This window comes from Coenobita brevimanus, chromosome 5 (genome assembly GCF_032717465.1).
Source record: "Coenobita brevimanus isolate Jiangsu-jjx chromosome 5, ASM3271746v2, whole genome shotgun sequence".
NCBI lineage: Eukaryota > Metazoa > Arthropoda > Malacostraca > Decapoda > Coenobitidae > Coenobita > Coenobita brevimanus.
In genome coordinates, this window is record NC_136958.1 from 6970480 (window position 1) to 6986196 (window position 15717).

At 40.6% G+C, this 15717-nt stretch overlaps 1 protein-coding gene and 1 pseudogene across 1 annotated transcript in view; one reads left to right on the forward strand and one right to left on the reverse strand.

Moving 5' to 3' along the window:
• Lar (tyrosine-protein phosphatase Lar) overlaps positions 1 to 14799 on the forward strand; it is a 608447-nt gene extending 593648 nt beyond the window's left edge. The window contains exons 36-41 of the mRNA XM_080270406.1: positions 4495 to 4621; positions 5126 to 5236; positions 8285 to 8353; positions 8565 to 8665; positions 11676 to 11811; positions 14636 to 14799. Of these exons, the coding sequence (XP_080126532.1) occupies positions 4495 to 4621; positions 5126 to 5236; positions 8285 to 8353; positions 8565 to 8665; positions 11676 to 11811; positions 14636 to 14704 (613 nt within the window). The 3' untranslated portion in view covers positions 14705 to 14799. The remainder of the gene's footprint in view (positions 1 to 4494; positions 4622 to 5125; positions 5237 to 8284; positions 8354 to 8564; positions 8666 to 11675; positions 11812 to 14635) is intronic.
• Positions 3162 to 3280, reverse strand: LOC145399177 (5S ribosomal RNA; annotated as a pseudogene).
• Positions 14800 to 15717: the final 918 nt, after the last annotated feature.

Consider the following 15717-nt stretch of genomic DNA (forward strand, 5'->3'; position numbering starts at 1 on the left):
GACAACTTGATGTACAACCTCCCATTCACAGTCGGCTGATGCTGTTGGGGGTCTCCACTTCCTCATAAGTACTCCTGACTTTACATAATAACAAGTAGAAGCACCGGCTGACTTTTCTTCACTGTAAGCAGAGTTAGCTAGACCTTTCAACTCAGGGTCAGCAACCTGCAACTCAACCAACTCTTGACGAGACAAATTATCAACACTACGGGGTACTGCCTCATCTGGTGAGCGGTCCAAATTAGCAAGAAAAGTGTCAGCTAGGATAACATCATCATCATCATTATCCTCTAAATCACCAGTAACTTTAGACTTAGCCCTAGTGACAGCACATGCAGGGAACACATCAGGGACATCACAATCCCGGGACACAGCCACTGGCTCACTAGACAACTGAGGAGCTGGACACACTTGACTTCCACCAATATCATTTCCAAGTAAGAAAGTTACACCTGACATTGGGAGTGTCTCAACCAACCCAACCATAACGGAACCATTAACAAAACCAGATTCTAAATTCACTCTGCACAGAGAGACAGAGAAATAATTATTCCCTACACCTTGTAAGATTACAGTTTCATCAGAGGAATTAACATTAGAGCCTAGAACACTGGTCAGCATAAGGGATTGGCAAGCACCTGTATCACGATATATTTGAACTGATTTCCTGTCATTACTGTCCAGAGGACTGACAAAACCATCAGACAGGAAATTAGCACATGAACTCTTGAGAGTGTCACCCACGTTACTGCTCAAAAGAGGAGCTCCATCATGAGAATTTAAGTTACCCCTCAAAGCAGGTTCAGTTAACTCAGTTAAAGAATTCTGGGAACTCTCAAGAGTGGACACTAGACCAATTGACTGAATATTTAAAGACTCCTTTTTGTTCACATCACGCTGTCTCCTGAAACATCTCTCCGTAGTATGACCAAGCTTACTACAATAAGTACATTTACTTTTCTGAAATCTAGAGGTGAAGCTGGTATTTACTTCCTGAGAAACATCATCCTTATTCTCTTTCCTGTTACCTGTACTCTGAGTAGAGGCAACGTACTTACTCTCAGCTTTCCCTTTTTCTCTAGAATATCTCTTGTGAGTGAGAACATACTCATCAGCTAAAACTGCAGCATCAGACAAATTATCTATTCTTCTCTCATCAAGATATAGGCTTACATCTTTACTAATACACCTTTTGAAATCCTCCAGCAAAATCATCTGCTTAAATTTACCAAAATCAGAATCCACATTCTTAGAATTTAACCACTGCTCTAACAAATCTTCTTTGATTCTTGCATACTCAACATGGGATTGCTTATCTTGCTTGTAAGTTGTCCTAAATTTTACTCTATAGGCTTCAGGAACAAGCTCATAGGCTTTAAGAATCAAGCTCTTAACTACATCATAATTATCAGACTGATCCTGAGGCAAAGATGCATAAGTTACTTGAGCTTTACCGGTGAGAACAGTTTGAAGGAGTACTGGCCAATACTCCTTAGGCCAATTAAAACCTGTAGCTACCCTCTCAAACAACTGAAAATACTTTGTTAAATCAGATTCATTAAAAGGAGGGACAAGTTTAACATTTTTAGCCACATCAAAATCATCAGAGCAAGATGATCCAGTTCCACCTTGTTTCATGCGATACTCATGGTCTGCCTGAATCCTAGCGAGTTCAACTTGTGCGCGAAACTCAGCCTCCTTAGCACGGGCCTCCTGCAGGGCTAGCTGTAACTTAGCTAATTCAATCTGCGTTTGCTCATTTGGAGGAGTTACATTAAACAAGCTTTCATTAATCATGGCAACAATTTGATCTTTAGACTGATGAGAGCGAACAACAAATCCCAATTGTTGAGCAACAATCTTAAGTTCATTCTTTGTTCTGTTTTCTATATCACACACTGTTTGCACATTTGACAAAAAATCTTTGGCTTCATCAAGTGTAGAAATAGTAGCCATCATGAATATATCACAGTCACAAAATATCAAACAATATCCTTATGATAATATCCTGAATATCCTGATGAGAGGTCGCCAAATTTATGTTACGGAACAGAGAAAGATAATGTACACTTTAAGTGAGAATACGAAGAGTCACTACTGTCCCGTAAAGTTCCAGGTTCAAAACAAAAGAGTTAGGTAAAATTACAATTTAAAGTTTAATGCACAAACTAACAATAAAACATTCAGGACTCATAAGGATAATGTAATGGCAAATAAACAGGTTAAATATATGGTTAACTGCAATAGCCTCTATTAACACGAAGTTAGCAAGAGTAAATTTATCTAAGTCAGCCCTGATAAAATGAGATACCAGATAATACTCAGTGAATGCCAGATAAATAATTACAGATACAAACTATTATCAAAAATGACTGACAAAGAACCCTACATAAATTACAAACTTCACTAGGCCTACAAATTAAACTTATGCTATACAGTACAAGAAAAAAATGCAACAACAGTTATACTCAAATTACACACAGCTGCTAGATGGTTGGAGACTTCTTGAGCACTCACAATAATAATATCTGTACAGGGGAGGACAGAGATGTGAACAAAATGAGGAGCAGATCTAAGTGGCAATGATGCAGAGACTGAGCTCATTATATAGGGGCCGGCAGAGCCTGACACAACTTGTAAGAGGGACGCGCAAATGAAGCCATGGGGACATAGAGCTGAAAATCCCGCAAAGTATAACAGAGAGAACGACTTACTCTACTATAACGGTAGAAGGGGGGGACTGAGGCAGAACACGCTCGTGATCAAACATGCAGCATCTGTGCGTTAAAATTAGACAAAGGATGATGAAATCATAGGCTATGTAACAATATATACACTCAACCCTCGGCTATCACTCCCAATTGGTCCTGCTATGGCTGCGCTATAGCCGAAACCGTGATAGCCGAATTGAAGAACTTATGGAAATAATTCTAATTGGTGCCATGACCTCAATCTTGCCCCTAAGATACCCATTTTGTACCACATATTAACATACAATAGTCCAAAAATGAGCATGTTTTATGATGTGATCATTCATTCATTCATTCATTGCCAGACGCCATGTATCCCAAACGGGGTGGCCAAGGGCTTAGAGTTAATTGTTTTACAGGGAGGAGCACTAATCCTCCACCAACCCCACTTGACACGTAGGGAGAACATTATGCCAACAGCATCTGGTGTTCCCAGGCGGTCACCCATCCAAGCACTAACCAGACCCAACGTTGCTTAACTTCGCTGATCGGAGGGGACGCGGTGTACTCAACGTGGTATCATGATTCTTATAAATACCCCTCACAGTTGATTCACTGATGTTTTATTTCTTCCCCACACTTCACTTGGTCTCTTCATTGTCTATAAGTTTCACATTTCCAGTTTATCTGCATAACTTAGGTTCTTCCTTTTCTTTATTTCCCTGCCAGGTGCCGCAGCATTATGTTGGGTGATGGTAGTGGGACAGGGAAGGGGTACGTTGGCCATGGTCATATTATAAAAAAGTTTATTGTTCTCGCTGTTACTGTTCACAGTCTGAGGGTGCACACTTGAATGGTTTGACGGGCAGGAGACTCGGTCAGGCGGCCAATCAGCGCTTGGCTGGTGCTGACGTCACAGGAGTGAAGCTTTTGTTGGCTGGGCGGAGCACCGGAGCCCAGCCTTCTTGAAAATTTCGAGCATTTCCGGTGCGCGATAGCGGGCATTTAGTGCGTGATAAAGGTATTTGGGTAGTTTTTTATATAGGCGTGATAGCGAGATACGCTATAGCGGAACCCGTGATAGCCGAGGGTTGAGTGTATACAGTATAAATATATATCATCAGCCATCTGAGTGTCCACTGCAGGACTGGCCTATCCCGACCGAAGTAGGGACGATACAGCCAATGTATCTCTACCAAATGGCTTAGGCTGCGTGGTAGAGACTGTATGTAGGGTGAGAAGTGCTTGTAAGTGTAATTGTAGTGTTGGAGTGGCTTTGGCTGTGTGTGTAGTCTGTGAACCAAGTGTAATCGGCCCACGCAAGCCGACTGGGTACAAGCATACGTTGTAGTATGCGACACTGTTTCAACCACAGCACCCCTAATGTCCGCCATAGCAGTATGTGGCCAGAAGAACGCTCCCAAAGTTTATTACCCTGGTGGGGCACGAACCCTCGTTCTTCAGCGTATGAAAACGCACACTTTACCACTGTACCACAGAGGCTCCATATATATATATACTGAACAACCATGGGGACATCGCACAACCTTGTCGCATGCCCACACCAATCATAAATCATTCACTTAGATGCCCATTAACCCTTACACATGCTTCAGTACCATCATAAACACTCCTGACGGCACCTAGCAGCTTACCATGTACATCGTACATGTGCAAAACCTTCCACAATCCTTCTCTGTCTACTTTGTCATATGCTTTTTCCAGATCGATGAATTCCATAAACACTGTATACTATATTTAAAGCGTTATTGCATGGAGATTTTTATAGATGCTTCCCTTCCAGGTATCGCTATGCCTACATTGCCACACAGGGTCCACTCCAGGAAACAGTAGATGACTTCTGGAGAATGCTATGGGAACACAACTCAACCATTGTTGTCATGCTTACTAAACTCAAAGAAATGGGCAGAGTAAGTTAGAACAGTGTGGTGTGTATTATAGTACAAAATTCAGTTGCTTGTAGATTGTGATAAAGTATACAGTAGCCTTAAAAAGAAAAATTCTCATGGTGATTACAAAGCAATTGTCATAAAATATGAGACAGTGACACAATCATGTAAGCAAAAAATACAGTGTATGTTGATAATGTACTGGATACTCACATAATGCTAATACAGTACTGTACTCTGGCTGCTTCCCGTTGAGAAAAATATCCTTTTGTAATTGCTTGTGACCACAGTCAGCCTGGTTTTGTAAATGAGATGTGAATGATGAGATAATGATGATGATGATGATGATGATGAAAAATTTACTCAGCTGGTAATTGGGAAGCATGATATTTTTAGTGCAAAACTTTGCTGGTTAGATAACAGAGCAGTTTTATTTTGCATCATCTACATGATTATTATTTTTTTTAATGAAGTGCCCCCCCCCCTTATTTTTTTATTTATTTATTTATTTTTTTTTAAAATCAGGAAAAGTGTTACCAGTACTGGCCCAATGAACGGTCTCAGCGCTACCAGTTCTATGTGGTGGACCCCATCGCTGAGTACAACATGCCTCAGTATATTCTCAGGGAATTTAAGGTAAGCTTATTACTACTGGAAGTATTGTTCATCATTGAGGTAGGAGAGGAGTGGCTTCCATCAACCCTGGAAAGTACTATCATGAGAATGAAATTTGACCACAATATTGGTAACTAGTCTGTGAATCATCACTTTCAAGCAGGAATCCAATGGCGACAAGTACACAGTCAGTCCAAACTGAGGTTTTCATACTGTTACAAATCTTATCACACATTTTAGATTGTTGTTGGGAAGTAAACTGGCACTTGGCTTAGCTTCCAGTCCATCAAAAAATCATTTGTATCATTTCCACATTTCCAGCCCTGATATGTTGGTAGCTGAGGGTGCCCACCATCCACTCACTTGATGTAGTGCTGCTTTGGGTGTCTGCCCTTTCCTCTCCTCCTTCCTTCTTTTCTGCCTTTCTTTCCTTCATTCTTTTCTCTTCCCTCTGCCTACGGTGGTTTTACACTCCCTCTTCTGTCTTTCTTTCCTTCATTCTCTCCTCTTCCTTATGCCTATGGGTGACTCTACTTTGAGTGACAAGCCAAATGGTTTCCTGTACACCAGGAAACCATTTACTATGTTGGGTGGTAACCATGTAACCAAATTATGTTGGGTGGTTTGGTGGGTAATTAAGCGCGTCAGTCGGATTGAGCCTAAAGGTTTACATCCAAGGGGTGATTGGGTTTATTGCTTATGTAATGCCACTCAGGGATGAGTGAGGCTGGTCACTTTCATCTTAAATGTCAGGACTAACTTGCCTATCCCTGGGCTTCTATGCTCCATATGGGGCAACATAGGATTGGATGGTGGATGGATGGATAGATATGGGGATTCAGTACAAGGAAGCATTGTGCCATTTTTATATGTTATGTATATCTATTGTTCATCCACACTGTTTTGTTCCTTTGAACTTATTCTTCCAAGCAGTTCATTGCAGAAACCATGATACCTATGTATGATCTCAAAACTTTTGCTTAGTTTGGTCAGATTTTGTTGTTACAACTCCATGCTCATCTGGACATGAACCTAGTGGGCTACAGGAAACTGGCCACTTCAGCTGGTCACTCCTAGAAATCTTTTCTAGGTGGTGAAAGATTTGCAGATGAGTTGTATGAGATGAATATGTTATGGTGTGGGGGCTGCATTACAGTGAGGACATGGTGGATTGTTCTTTAGTTGTAGTTTGTGTTGGTGTTGTAGCAGGGAAGGGTGATGAGCATGTTGAAGTCTGGCCATTGATACACATCTTTCTGGGAAGATGGTTAAAGAGGAATATGTGAGTTTGAAGGTGAAATGAGTTGTAATAGACCATGAACAAGGTGGATAGATGCACCAAGTTAATGAAATGACAAGGGATCAGGTTGGTTGGTGATATGTATAAAGAAGTAGACAGTTCAATATTTTATTAATATATCTGATTATAGATATTCTACCCTGCACTGTGAATCACCATCCTTGCTCCACTTCTCAGCCCCAGTATAAATTGTTTATACCAGTATCTTTATTTTCATAGATTGACATTGGAACTTACAAAAGAGACAAATGTACACTCACACCAAAAAGTATTGGTGCAGAGCATGTGTTAAATATTATGACACACGGAACAATGGGAACTGGAAATTGTGGCTCTGTCCTCCCACATATAGGCATCCCGGATGATAGATAACTGCTGTATCAGATATAACTCTTGTGTCCTTCATAATATGTAGGAAATGACCGTAAATGTTATAATATACACAGGTGTTAACGGGCTGTCAGTGCTGCTTGGTCGAATCATTCCGGATGGCATCGGATCCACAGTACACCGATACTTTCTGGTGCGATGTACACATTCGGTCATTCATTCATTCATCATACGCTTTTATATTATTTTTCTGAGTACATTGTGTGGAGAAGCTGAGAAATAAAAGTGGCAGATGAACACCAGGCTAAAGTAGTGGATGAGTTGGAGTCAGTGAACTGGAAACAAATGATATGGACACCTCATGAAATGCATATAGGAAGTGTTTAGTTAGAATACCAAAGGAGTAAGTGGAGTCGTGAGGTTAGCAAGTAAGATGAAGGGTACAGCATGACAGGATGTAGGGGTTGATGGAACGGTGGAAGAAAAGAGGAAGAAGTGGATAGAGTCGATCCAGGAATGGAGTTCATCTTAAGAAATAGATAAATAGATGAATGTAGTGAATCTTAGTACAGGAAAAGATACAGTTGGGTACCACATGGAAAGATCAACTTTAGGATAAGGGAACAGATGAAAGTAGAATTAGTCATATCAGTAGGATGATGTATGTTATTCTTTGTGCTATGAAACAGTTTATTTAGGCAAGACTTTTCAAACTGACAGGGTCTGAACTATTGTTCAACTCTGTCAGTACTACAGGATACCCTTTATCAGACTGAAAATTGATTTGTAATAGCAAGAACAAACTATACTACAAGACATCATCAAATTGAAGAAGATAAAAGCAGAAACTGACATTGGTCTACCATATTTTCATACAACAGATATCTGAAGAACAAATGGGGTAACTGAATGACAACATAGATGAGATTGAGAGGAAGAGGTAGGCAAAAAATGAGATGAAGGGATGTAATTTATAAATATGGTGGGTTTGGATGGCATGTATAAACAATCAAGAGATGAGAGAGGAGAAAGTTAGGAGAGGTCTTTGTCTTGCCATGGACTGGTGAAAGAAGTGATGTGGATGAGTAGTACATAATGATTGTACTAATTTTGTGTTTGAAAAGTTTGTTGGGTTAGCTTCATGACATAATGTTTATTGAGGGTATTCTAGCTTACATTCACTTTGTAAAGTTACAGTAAGTAGAAAATAAGCAAGTAAATAGCTGCATAAGTTAAAAATGTTAGAACTAATGTACATCCCTGTATGTGTAAAGCTAAAGATAGTGTACAGCAGTGCTAAAACCAAAAATAAATTACATATAAAACTGAAATGCAGTAATAGCTGTAAATCTCTGTTCTTTTCTAACATGGAATTATATCAATTAAGGGACCCTTGTAAATACTCGTAGCTATATTAAATGGATGTTTCCATTCAACAGATAACAGATGCCAGAGATGGTCAGTCCCGCACAATACGACAGTTCCAGTTTATTGAGTGGCCAGAACAGGTTAGTGTGTAAATTGCATACCAAGTATGTCAGCGGTGTACTGTATATCCATTTTGGCTAACCAGACCTCATCAAATTTTCTGTATTATAGCTTTTATCAAAGTTTCACATAATTTAATTGTTTGAAATATCTAATTTGTTAAGGTTTAACTTTAGTAGGTAGCTACCTCCAAGGTATTCATATTTGATTAAGGATTACTGTTTCTTTCAGGGTGTTCCTAAGTCAGGAGAAGGCTTCATTGATTTCATTGGACAGGTCCACAAGACTAAAGAACAGTTTGGTCAAGATGGTCCCATCACAGTTCACTGCAGGTATAGTGCCTCCATCTTAACTTGGCAGAGATTTTTTTCTTGTTGCATCTTATTTCCCATAACATCATTTCAGAGTAAGACAATAGAAGGTTATCCATCCTTATTCACTTAGGTACTCATTCATTCATTCATTCATCATCCAATCCTACATTGCCCCATGAGGAGTGTAGGAGTCCAGGGCTAGTCAAGTTGGTCCTGACGTTTAAAATGAGTGACCAGCCTCACTCATCCCTGAGTGGCATTACGTGAGCAATAAACTCCAACCACCCCTTGTATATAAATCATCACTGCCTCAATCCGATTGGATCGCTGTAATTACCTACTTAACCACCAGATGTCAGAATTTGGTTATATGGTTACCACCCAGCATAGTAAATGGTTTCCTGATGTACAGAAAACCATTTGGGTTATCACTCTGTGTAGAGTCACCCACAGGCAGAAAGAAGAGGAAAGAATGAAGGAAAGAAAGACAGAAGAGGGAGTGTAAAGTCACCCATAGGCAGAAAGACAAGGAACGAATGAAGGAAAGAAAGACAGAAGAGGATGGAAGGAAAGAAGGATGGGGAAGAGGAAAGGGCAGACACCCGAGAGCAGCGCTACATCGAGTGAGTGGATTGTGAGCACCCCCACCTACCACAGGTGCTCATCCCCTCATAATGTTATGTGTACCCTCAAAGTCCACTCTTAACCATCCCTCATTACCCATTCTGTCACTCCTCAGAAAATATTCTTCTCAGATAGCAAAAACAAAGCTCATCTTGAACCAGTTTTACCAAGTTATGTGTTCTTTTTGTAATATATAACACAAAACATGGAGCATTTATAAATGATACAAGGAGAGGATTATGAATTTTTCAGCAAATGATGAGGCAGTAAGAGATACATAAAGCCTTTTTTTCCCCTCATTATAAAGGAATATAATATTACACTACTGCATCTTTCATGTCATATGGTCATTTAACAGAGCACTTTTGGATATTTGTGTTTAGAGATGTGAACTTCAGTTTATTAAATTTGTATTACAAGTTAAATTTATAGATATTGTATGATTAATGGCTTGGGAGGAAGGTAGAGTCCCGGAGGATTGAAAGTCAGGTATAATTATTCCCTTGTACAAAGGAAAAGGGGAAAAAGAAGTGTGTGGTAATCATAGGGGCATTTGTCTTCTTAGTATAATAGGAAAAGTGTATGGTAGGATACTTATAGACAGAGTTAGAGAAAGAACAGAGAAATTAGTTGGAGAAGAACAGGGAGGCTTTAGGAAGGGAAGAGGTTGTGTAGATTAGATATTCATTCTTAGATCTTTAGTGGAAAAGTTTCTAGAGAAGGGAAAGAAGGTGTATGCGGCTTTCATGGATTTGGAGAAAGCATATGACAGGGTGGATAGACAAGGATTGTGGAAAGTGTTAAGAATATATGGAGTAGATGGGAAGTTGTTGAATGCTGTGAAGAGTATGTACGATGGTGCGAAGGCTGCAGTGCGTGTGGATGGTGAACTAAGTGAATTTTTCTCTTTGAAAGTTGGTTTGAAACAGGGATGTGTCATGTCTCCATGGTTGTTCAATCTGTACATGGATGGGGTAATAAAAGAGGTACAAAGTAGGGTAGTGGATGTTGGAGTGGCCCTGGTGAGAGAGGATAGTGTTTGAAAACTCCCTGTACTGTTGTTTGCAGATGATACTGTGTTGTTGAGTGAAGACGAAGGGGAGCTGAAAGGCTTGGTGGATGAGTTTGAGAGAATGTGTAAGAAACGGAATCTAAAGGTGAATGTAGGGAAGAGTAAAGTGATGGTCTTTGAGAGAGGTGAAGTTAGTGAATGTACAGCGAGGTTGGATGGTGAGGAATTGGAAAATGTGAGTACGTTTAAGTACTTGGGTAGTGTGATGAGTAAGGATGGAGGTTTGGAGGGTGAAGTGCTTGAAAGGGTACAGCAGGGAAGAAAGGTTGCTGGTTCTTTGAAAGCAGTGATAAGAAACAGGGAAGTGAGCATGGAAGTGAAAAAGTTACTACATGACAGTATTGTGATACCAACTCTAACATACGGAAGTGAAGCTTGGACGTTGTTGGAAGGACACAAGTCAAGAGTGAGAGCAGTGGAAATGAGTTATTTAAGAGGAGCCTGTGGAGTCACATGGAGAGACAGGCTGACGAATGAGGATATAAAGGAGCGTTGTGGTGTTGATATGGATGTGATAGGAAGCGTTATGAGGAACACACTGAGGTGGTTTGGCCATGTGGAGAGGATGGAGGGTGAAAGACTGACGAAGAGAGTGTATATGAGTGAGGTGGAGGGGGAAAGAGGGAGGGGGAGGCCGAGGATGAGATGGAGGGATGGGGTGGAGAGGTATATGAGAGAGGGGGGTGTGAGTTGGGAGCAGGGGAGTGAAATGGCGGGGGACAGGGCGACTTGGAGGCGATTTGTTTGTGGCCACCCCAAACGGGATTGAGGCGTCTGGCAATAGATAGATAGATAGATAGATAAGAAACAGGGAAGTGAGCATGGAAGTGAAAAAGTTACTACATGACAGTATTGTGATACCAACTCTAACGTACAGAAGTGAAGCTTGGACATTGTTGGAAGGACACATGTCAAGAGTGAGAGCAGTGGAAATGAGTTATTTAAGAGGAGCCTGCGGAGTCGCGTGGAGAGACAGACTGACGAATGAGGATATAAAGGAGCGTTGTGGTGTGGATGTGGATGTGATAGGAAGCGTTATGAGGAACACACTGAGGTGGTTTGGCGATGTGGAGAGGATGGAGGGTGAAAGACTGACGAAGAGAGTGTATGTGAGTGAGGTGGAGGGGGGAAGAGGGAGGGGGAGGCCGAGGATGAGATGGAGGGATGGGGTGGAGAGGTATATGAGAGAGGGGGGTGTGAGTTGGGAGCAGGGCAGTGAAATGGCGGGGGACAGGGCGACTTGGAGGCGATTTGTTTGTGGCCACCCCAAACGGGATTGAGGCGTCTGGCAATACATAAATAGATGATTAATAATCCATATGATTGTTGCAGTGCGGGTGTGGGTCGCACTGGAGTGTTCATCACTCTTAGTCAGGTGCTGGAGCGCATGCAGTATGAAGGTGTAGTTGATATGTTCCAGACCGTCCGCAACCTCCGCACCCAACGTCCTGCCATGGTGCAGACTGAGGTGAGACTATCCTTTAAGACCAACTTCCATTTTTTTTTATTTGCTAACTACGCAGAAACAAACAGTGACTCTTTTTTTTCCTTGTAATTTTATATTATTTAAATGATGATGAATCTACTTAATGTGATTAAATTACTGTAACCAATAATCTGGGGCATACCCCAATAGAGAACACAGCTTTAACTAGAGGAATCTTATTAAATCCCCCCTCCCTCCCAGTAATAACCAACCTACTGTACTGTAAATACTACCTCTGAAAATTGCATATCCCTGTTTCAGTATGCCCTCTTCCATCTTATACCCCTATAATTCTTCTTTGATTATATAAATACATAATTTTCAATTTGCTTAGCTTCAGGAAACTGTAGTAGCTAAACTGAGGCATCTGTTCATTTAAAAATATGTACAGATACTTCATAAACACTATGTGTGAGCCGGTATGCCCTGAATTTGGTTGGAGAAAAAAATAGATTTACACATAATGGGCACCACAGACATTTTCCCAGAGGCAGCTGTTTCTGGGTTGAACTCAGTGTTTTATATAAGAGGCCTAAATTTTTTTAAACTCAGCACCAAGAAAGTTGGCAGATATGGGGTTTTACTTCCTATGAGTATAAAAACATGTGTGCAATAAGTAAAATGAGAAACAGAGGTAGGATGACAGTGTATGAATGGAAATTATCAGGATTTAGAGTAAATCCTTGCATTTCCTGGTTCAAAGGTATTTGTGGCTAATTATCTTAGGACAGTATTCTTATACAGGCCTGGATTGGGCTCCCCTATTACCTAATCACACAGGCTTTAAATAAATGACCACATTGATGCTGATATCTTTGGTTAAGTCAGCAGTCCTCTCTTGTTTGCTCTCATTCCAGTCATTGCATCCATGAACACTGCAATAAGATGTTTTTCAGTCCACCTGCACATTGTCATCATTCAATACCAAGAGTTGCCTTTGAAAAGGAAAAGTGGCCTTTTGAGATGGGAGTGAAGCTGAACAGACTTTCTTCTGCTTTTGACCTGGGATCTCAAAATGAATGTATCTTAAGTTTGACTCACTTTTGTTGTTTTTCTCGTAAACAAGTTTTACAGAGGATAGGGGTTCCCCATGGAAGGTAATATGGCATTCCCCTTGGGAGTTAAGAGAGTGTCTGTCCTCCCCTTGGGGGTTAAGAGGGGGGTTTCATCCCCCATGATGAGCTAATAAGGGGTCCATTCCCTCATAGGAGATTAAGAGGGGGTCCATCCCTCCTTTGGGGGCTGAGGGAGGGGTCCTTCCCCCTCAGGGGGTTCAAGAGGGGTGGTGCATCCACCCATGGGAGGTCAAATGGGGGGGTCCATCCTCCTGTGGGGATTAAGTGGGGGGGTCCATCCCCCTTGGGGGGTTGAGGAGGGATCCACCCCCTATGGTGGGGTTGAGGAGGGCTCCATCCCCCTGGCAGAGTTGAGGAGGGTCCATCCCCCCTTCAGAGTTGGGGGGGCACAAAATCATGAGGGATCAGAACATGTATTCTGCTGTTCATTTTATAGTGCTGTCAAGTGGGGTATTTCAGGACATTTTTTGTGCAATTAGGTAAAAAATTCATAATGACCAGGATATGCAGGGTATTGGTAATTTTATAATTTTCATGCAAACTTTCAGGCATATATGACATACCAACACTCCTAGAGAAGTATAGTTAGTACTACTTTAGGTACAAGATTTTTTTTTTTTTTCCATCTTCCAAGTAATGGGCATTCCCAGACAAGCCTTCCAGGCTATTCTGTAAATCTTATCCTTCTGCTTTGGGTCATCTGTAATGTTGGTTTCATCATAGTTTATGATATGATTTGGGGGAATACATTCAAGAGAGTCCGGCAAATTGTCAAAGAACTATTTCAGATCACCTTCTTTGACAACGGCACGATATCGGTTGATATTTTGGTAGAATCTGCAGCATAGAGTGTTAGAATGGTGGTCTAGGAACCCATAAGCCCAATTCCTTCCAGGAAGATTATCAACAAATTGTGGTATGTGCCTGTGGTGAAGGTCTAGAATGATGATCTTTTTTGGACTTCTGTGTGTCAGTCATATCTGAAGCCAGACCAAAGTCACCTAGGGCTGCTATGTTCTGTGCAAGTGCAGTTTCTTCGATCCCAAGAGGGCAGGCTTGCATCCAATGGATCAAGACTCTTGTACGTTACCTCTGAATAACACGTGCAGGGTGGTCTTTGGGATTCCTTATCACTCACCTGCTTGCTATACAGTCATGCCTTAATTTATTGATATGAGAGCACGTGCAACATCATCCTCACTGTATTGTATCTCCCCTCAGGATTCATCTTATAGTGTAGCACCATAATGATGTGAAAAGACACAATAAAGAACAAATTTTGAGGATTTTCTGAGGGTATGTGGTTCTGTGTGGAATTGCCCCATCACATGTCCATAATTGCCCCACTTGTGAAGAATTATGATAGTTCTACAATCATTGCATGCATAGACCTTCAACTTGCCATAAACATACCTAGATAAATATGCAGTCTGTCTGTAGAAAGTAGTAGTTAATGTTGTGTGGCAGCTCTTAGCATATTAATGCACATGCAAATGGTCTCAGTTCTGAATAAAATAAAAAATAAAAGTCTTAGGAAAGTAGGTAACAAAATGTTTTGTTAAGTAGGGAAGCAATTGATACACACAAACATTTCAGACTAAAAAGACATGCATACATGCGACTATTCATCTGGGAGCTACAAAACCCCCAAAGTTAACAAAACTCTCCAGATTTTCCCCATCTGTCCTGAATTACCCGACTTGACAGTAATTTAATTTTTTATGTTTCAGGAGGAGTACAGATTCTGCTATTTAGCAGCTCTGGAATACCTTGACAGCTTTGATCACTTTGTGGACTGACTAATGAGGCCTGTTGGGTCACGCTTGGTGTCAGTGTGGACATAAGTGTTAGTCTGCTGAGGTGCTGTCAGGAGTAATGGCTGCAGTGACATTTAAAGAATATCATATGAGAAACATTGCCATAGATAGCACATTGGTGCTCTTTCTTTTTTTTTTTTTTTTTTTTTTTAGTGTTGGATAATGTGTTAAGTGGCTCATTTGAAAAACCTGAAGTTCTGCAAGAATGATGTTTCCGAGTGTAATTGAGTAAACTTAGTTAACTAAGGTCATTTACACAGGAGATGCACTACTAAGAATAGTTGCAATCAAAAGTATCAGAGTTGGTCAAATGAGAACAGTACATGGTTTGTAGCTGCTGTAACAAAAGCTGCCATCAGCTTCATAAGTGATACTCCAAGCAAACCAAGCTGCCTTCCCATAACAATAGTGAATTTAAGGATAGAAATTTGTTTACATACTGGTATGTATATTATGTAATGGATACAAATGAAAAGCAGACAAAAAGCAGTTAGTGGTGAATATGAGAGCCATTCCGCATAGTCCATACAACATTCACTGAAGTAATCCCATCAGTGTTAAAGATTATCTGGAAAATAAAATAGTGCAGAGGATCATTCTGAAAGTAAAGGTTATCAGTGAGTCTGCAATCAGCCTGCTATGATACATGTACCAATCTGCTGGCATAGACTTTAAATTACTTCAACAAGAACACTCTTAAAGACATTACTAAGCCATAACTTGAATGATAATTGAAAGTGAGTGCTGAAAATGACAAATCTGTGTGCTATCAAACTTTATAAATATTGCGTAAATTAAACATCATAAGTGCTTTCACAAACTGTAGTTTTAAGTCAGAGATGTCTACACACAAAGTAAATATAGAGTTATGTCTGTAAATAGATATTTCACAAGCTGCAATTTTAAGTCCTCTATTTGAATGAAATGAGATCTGACTGGTAAAAGACGAAGCATAGATGACAGTTAGTCCATTCTGTGTACCTTTTTGTTGTGAT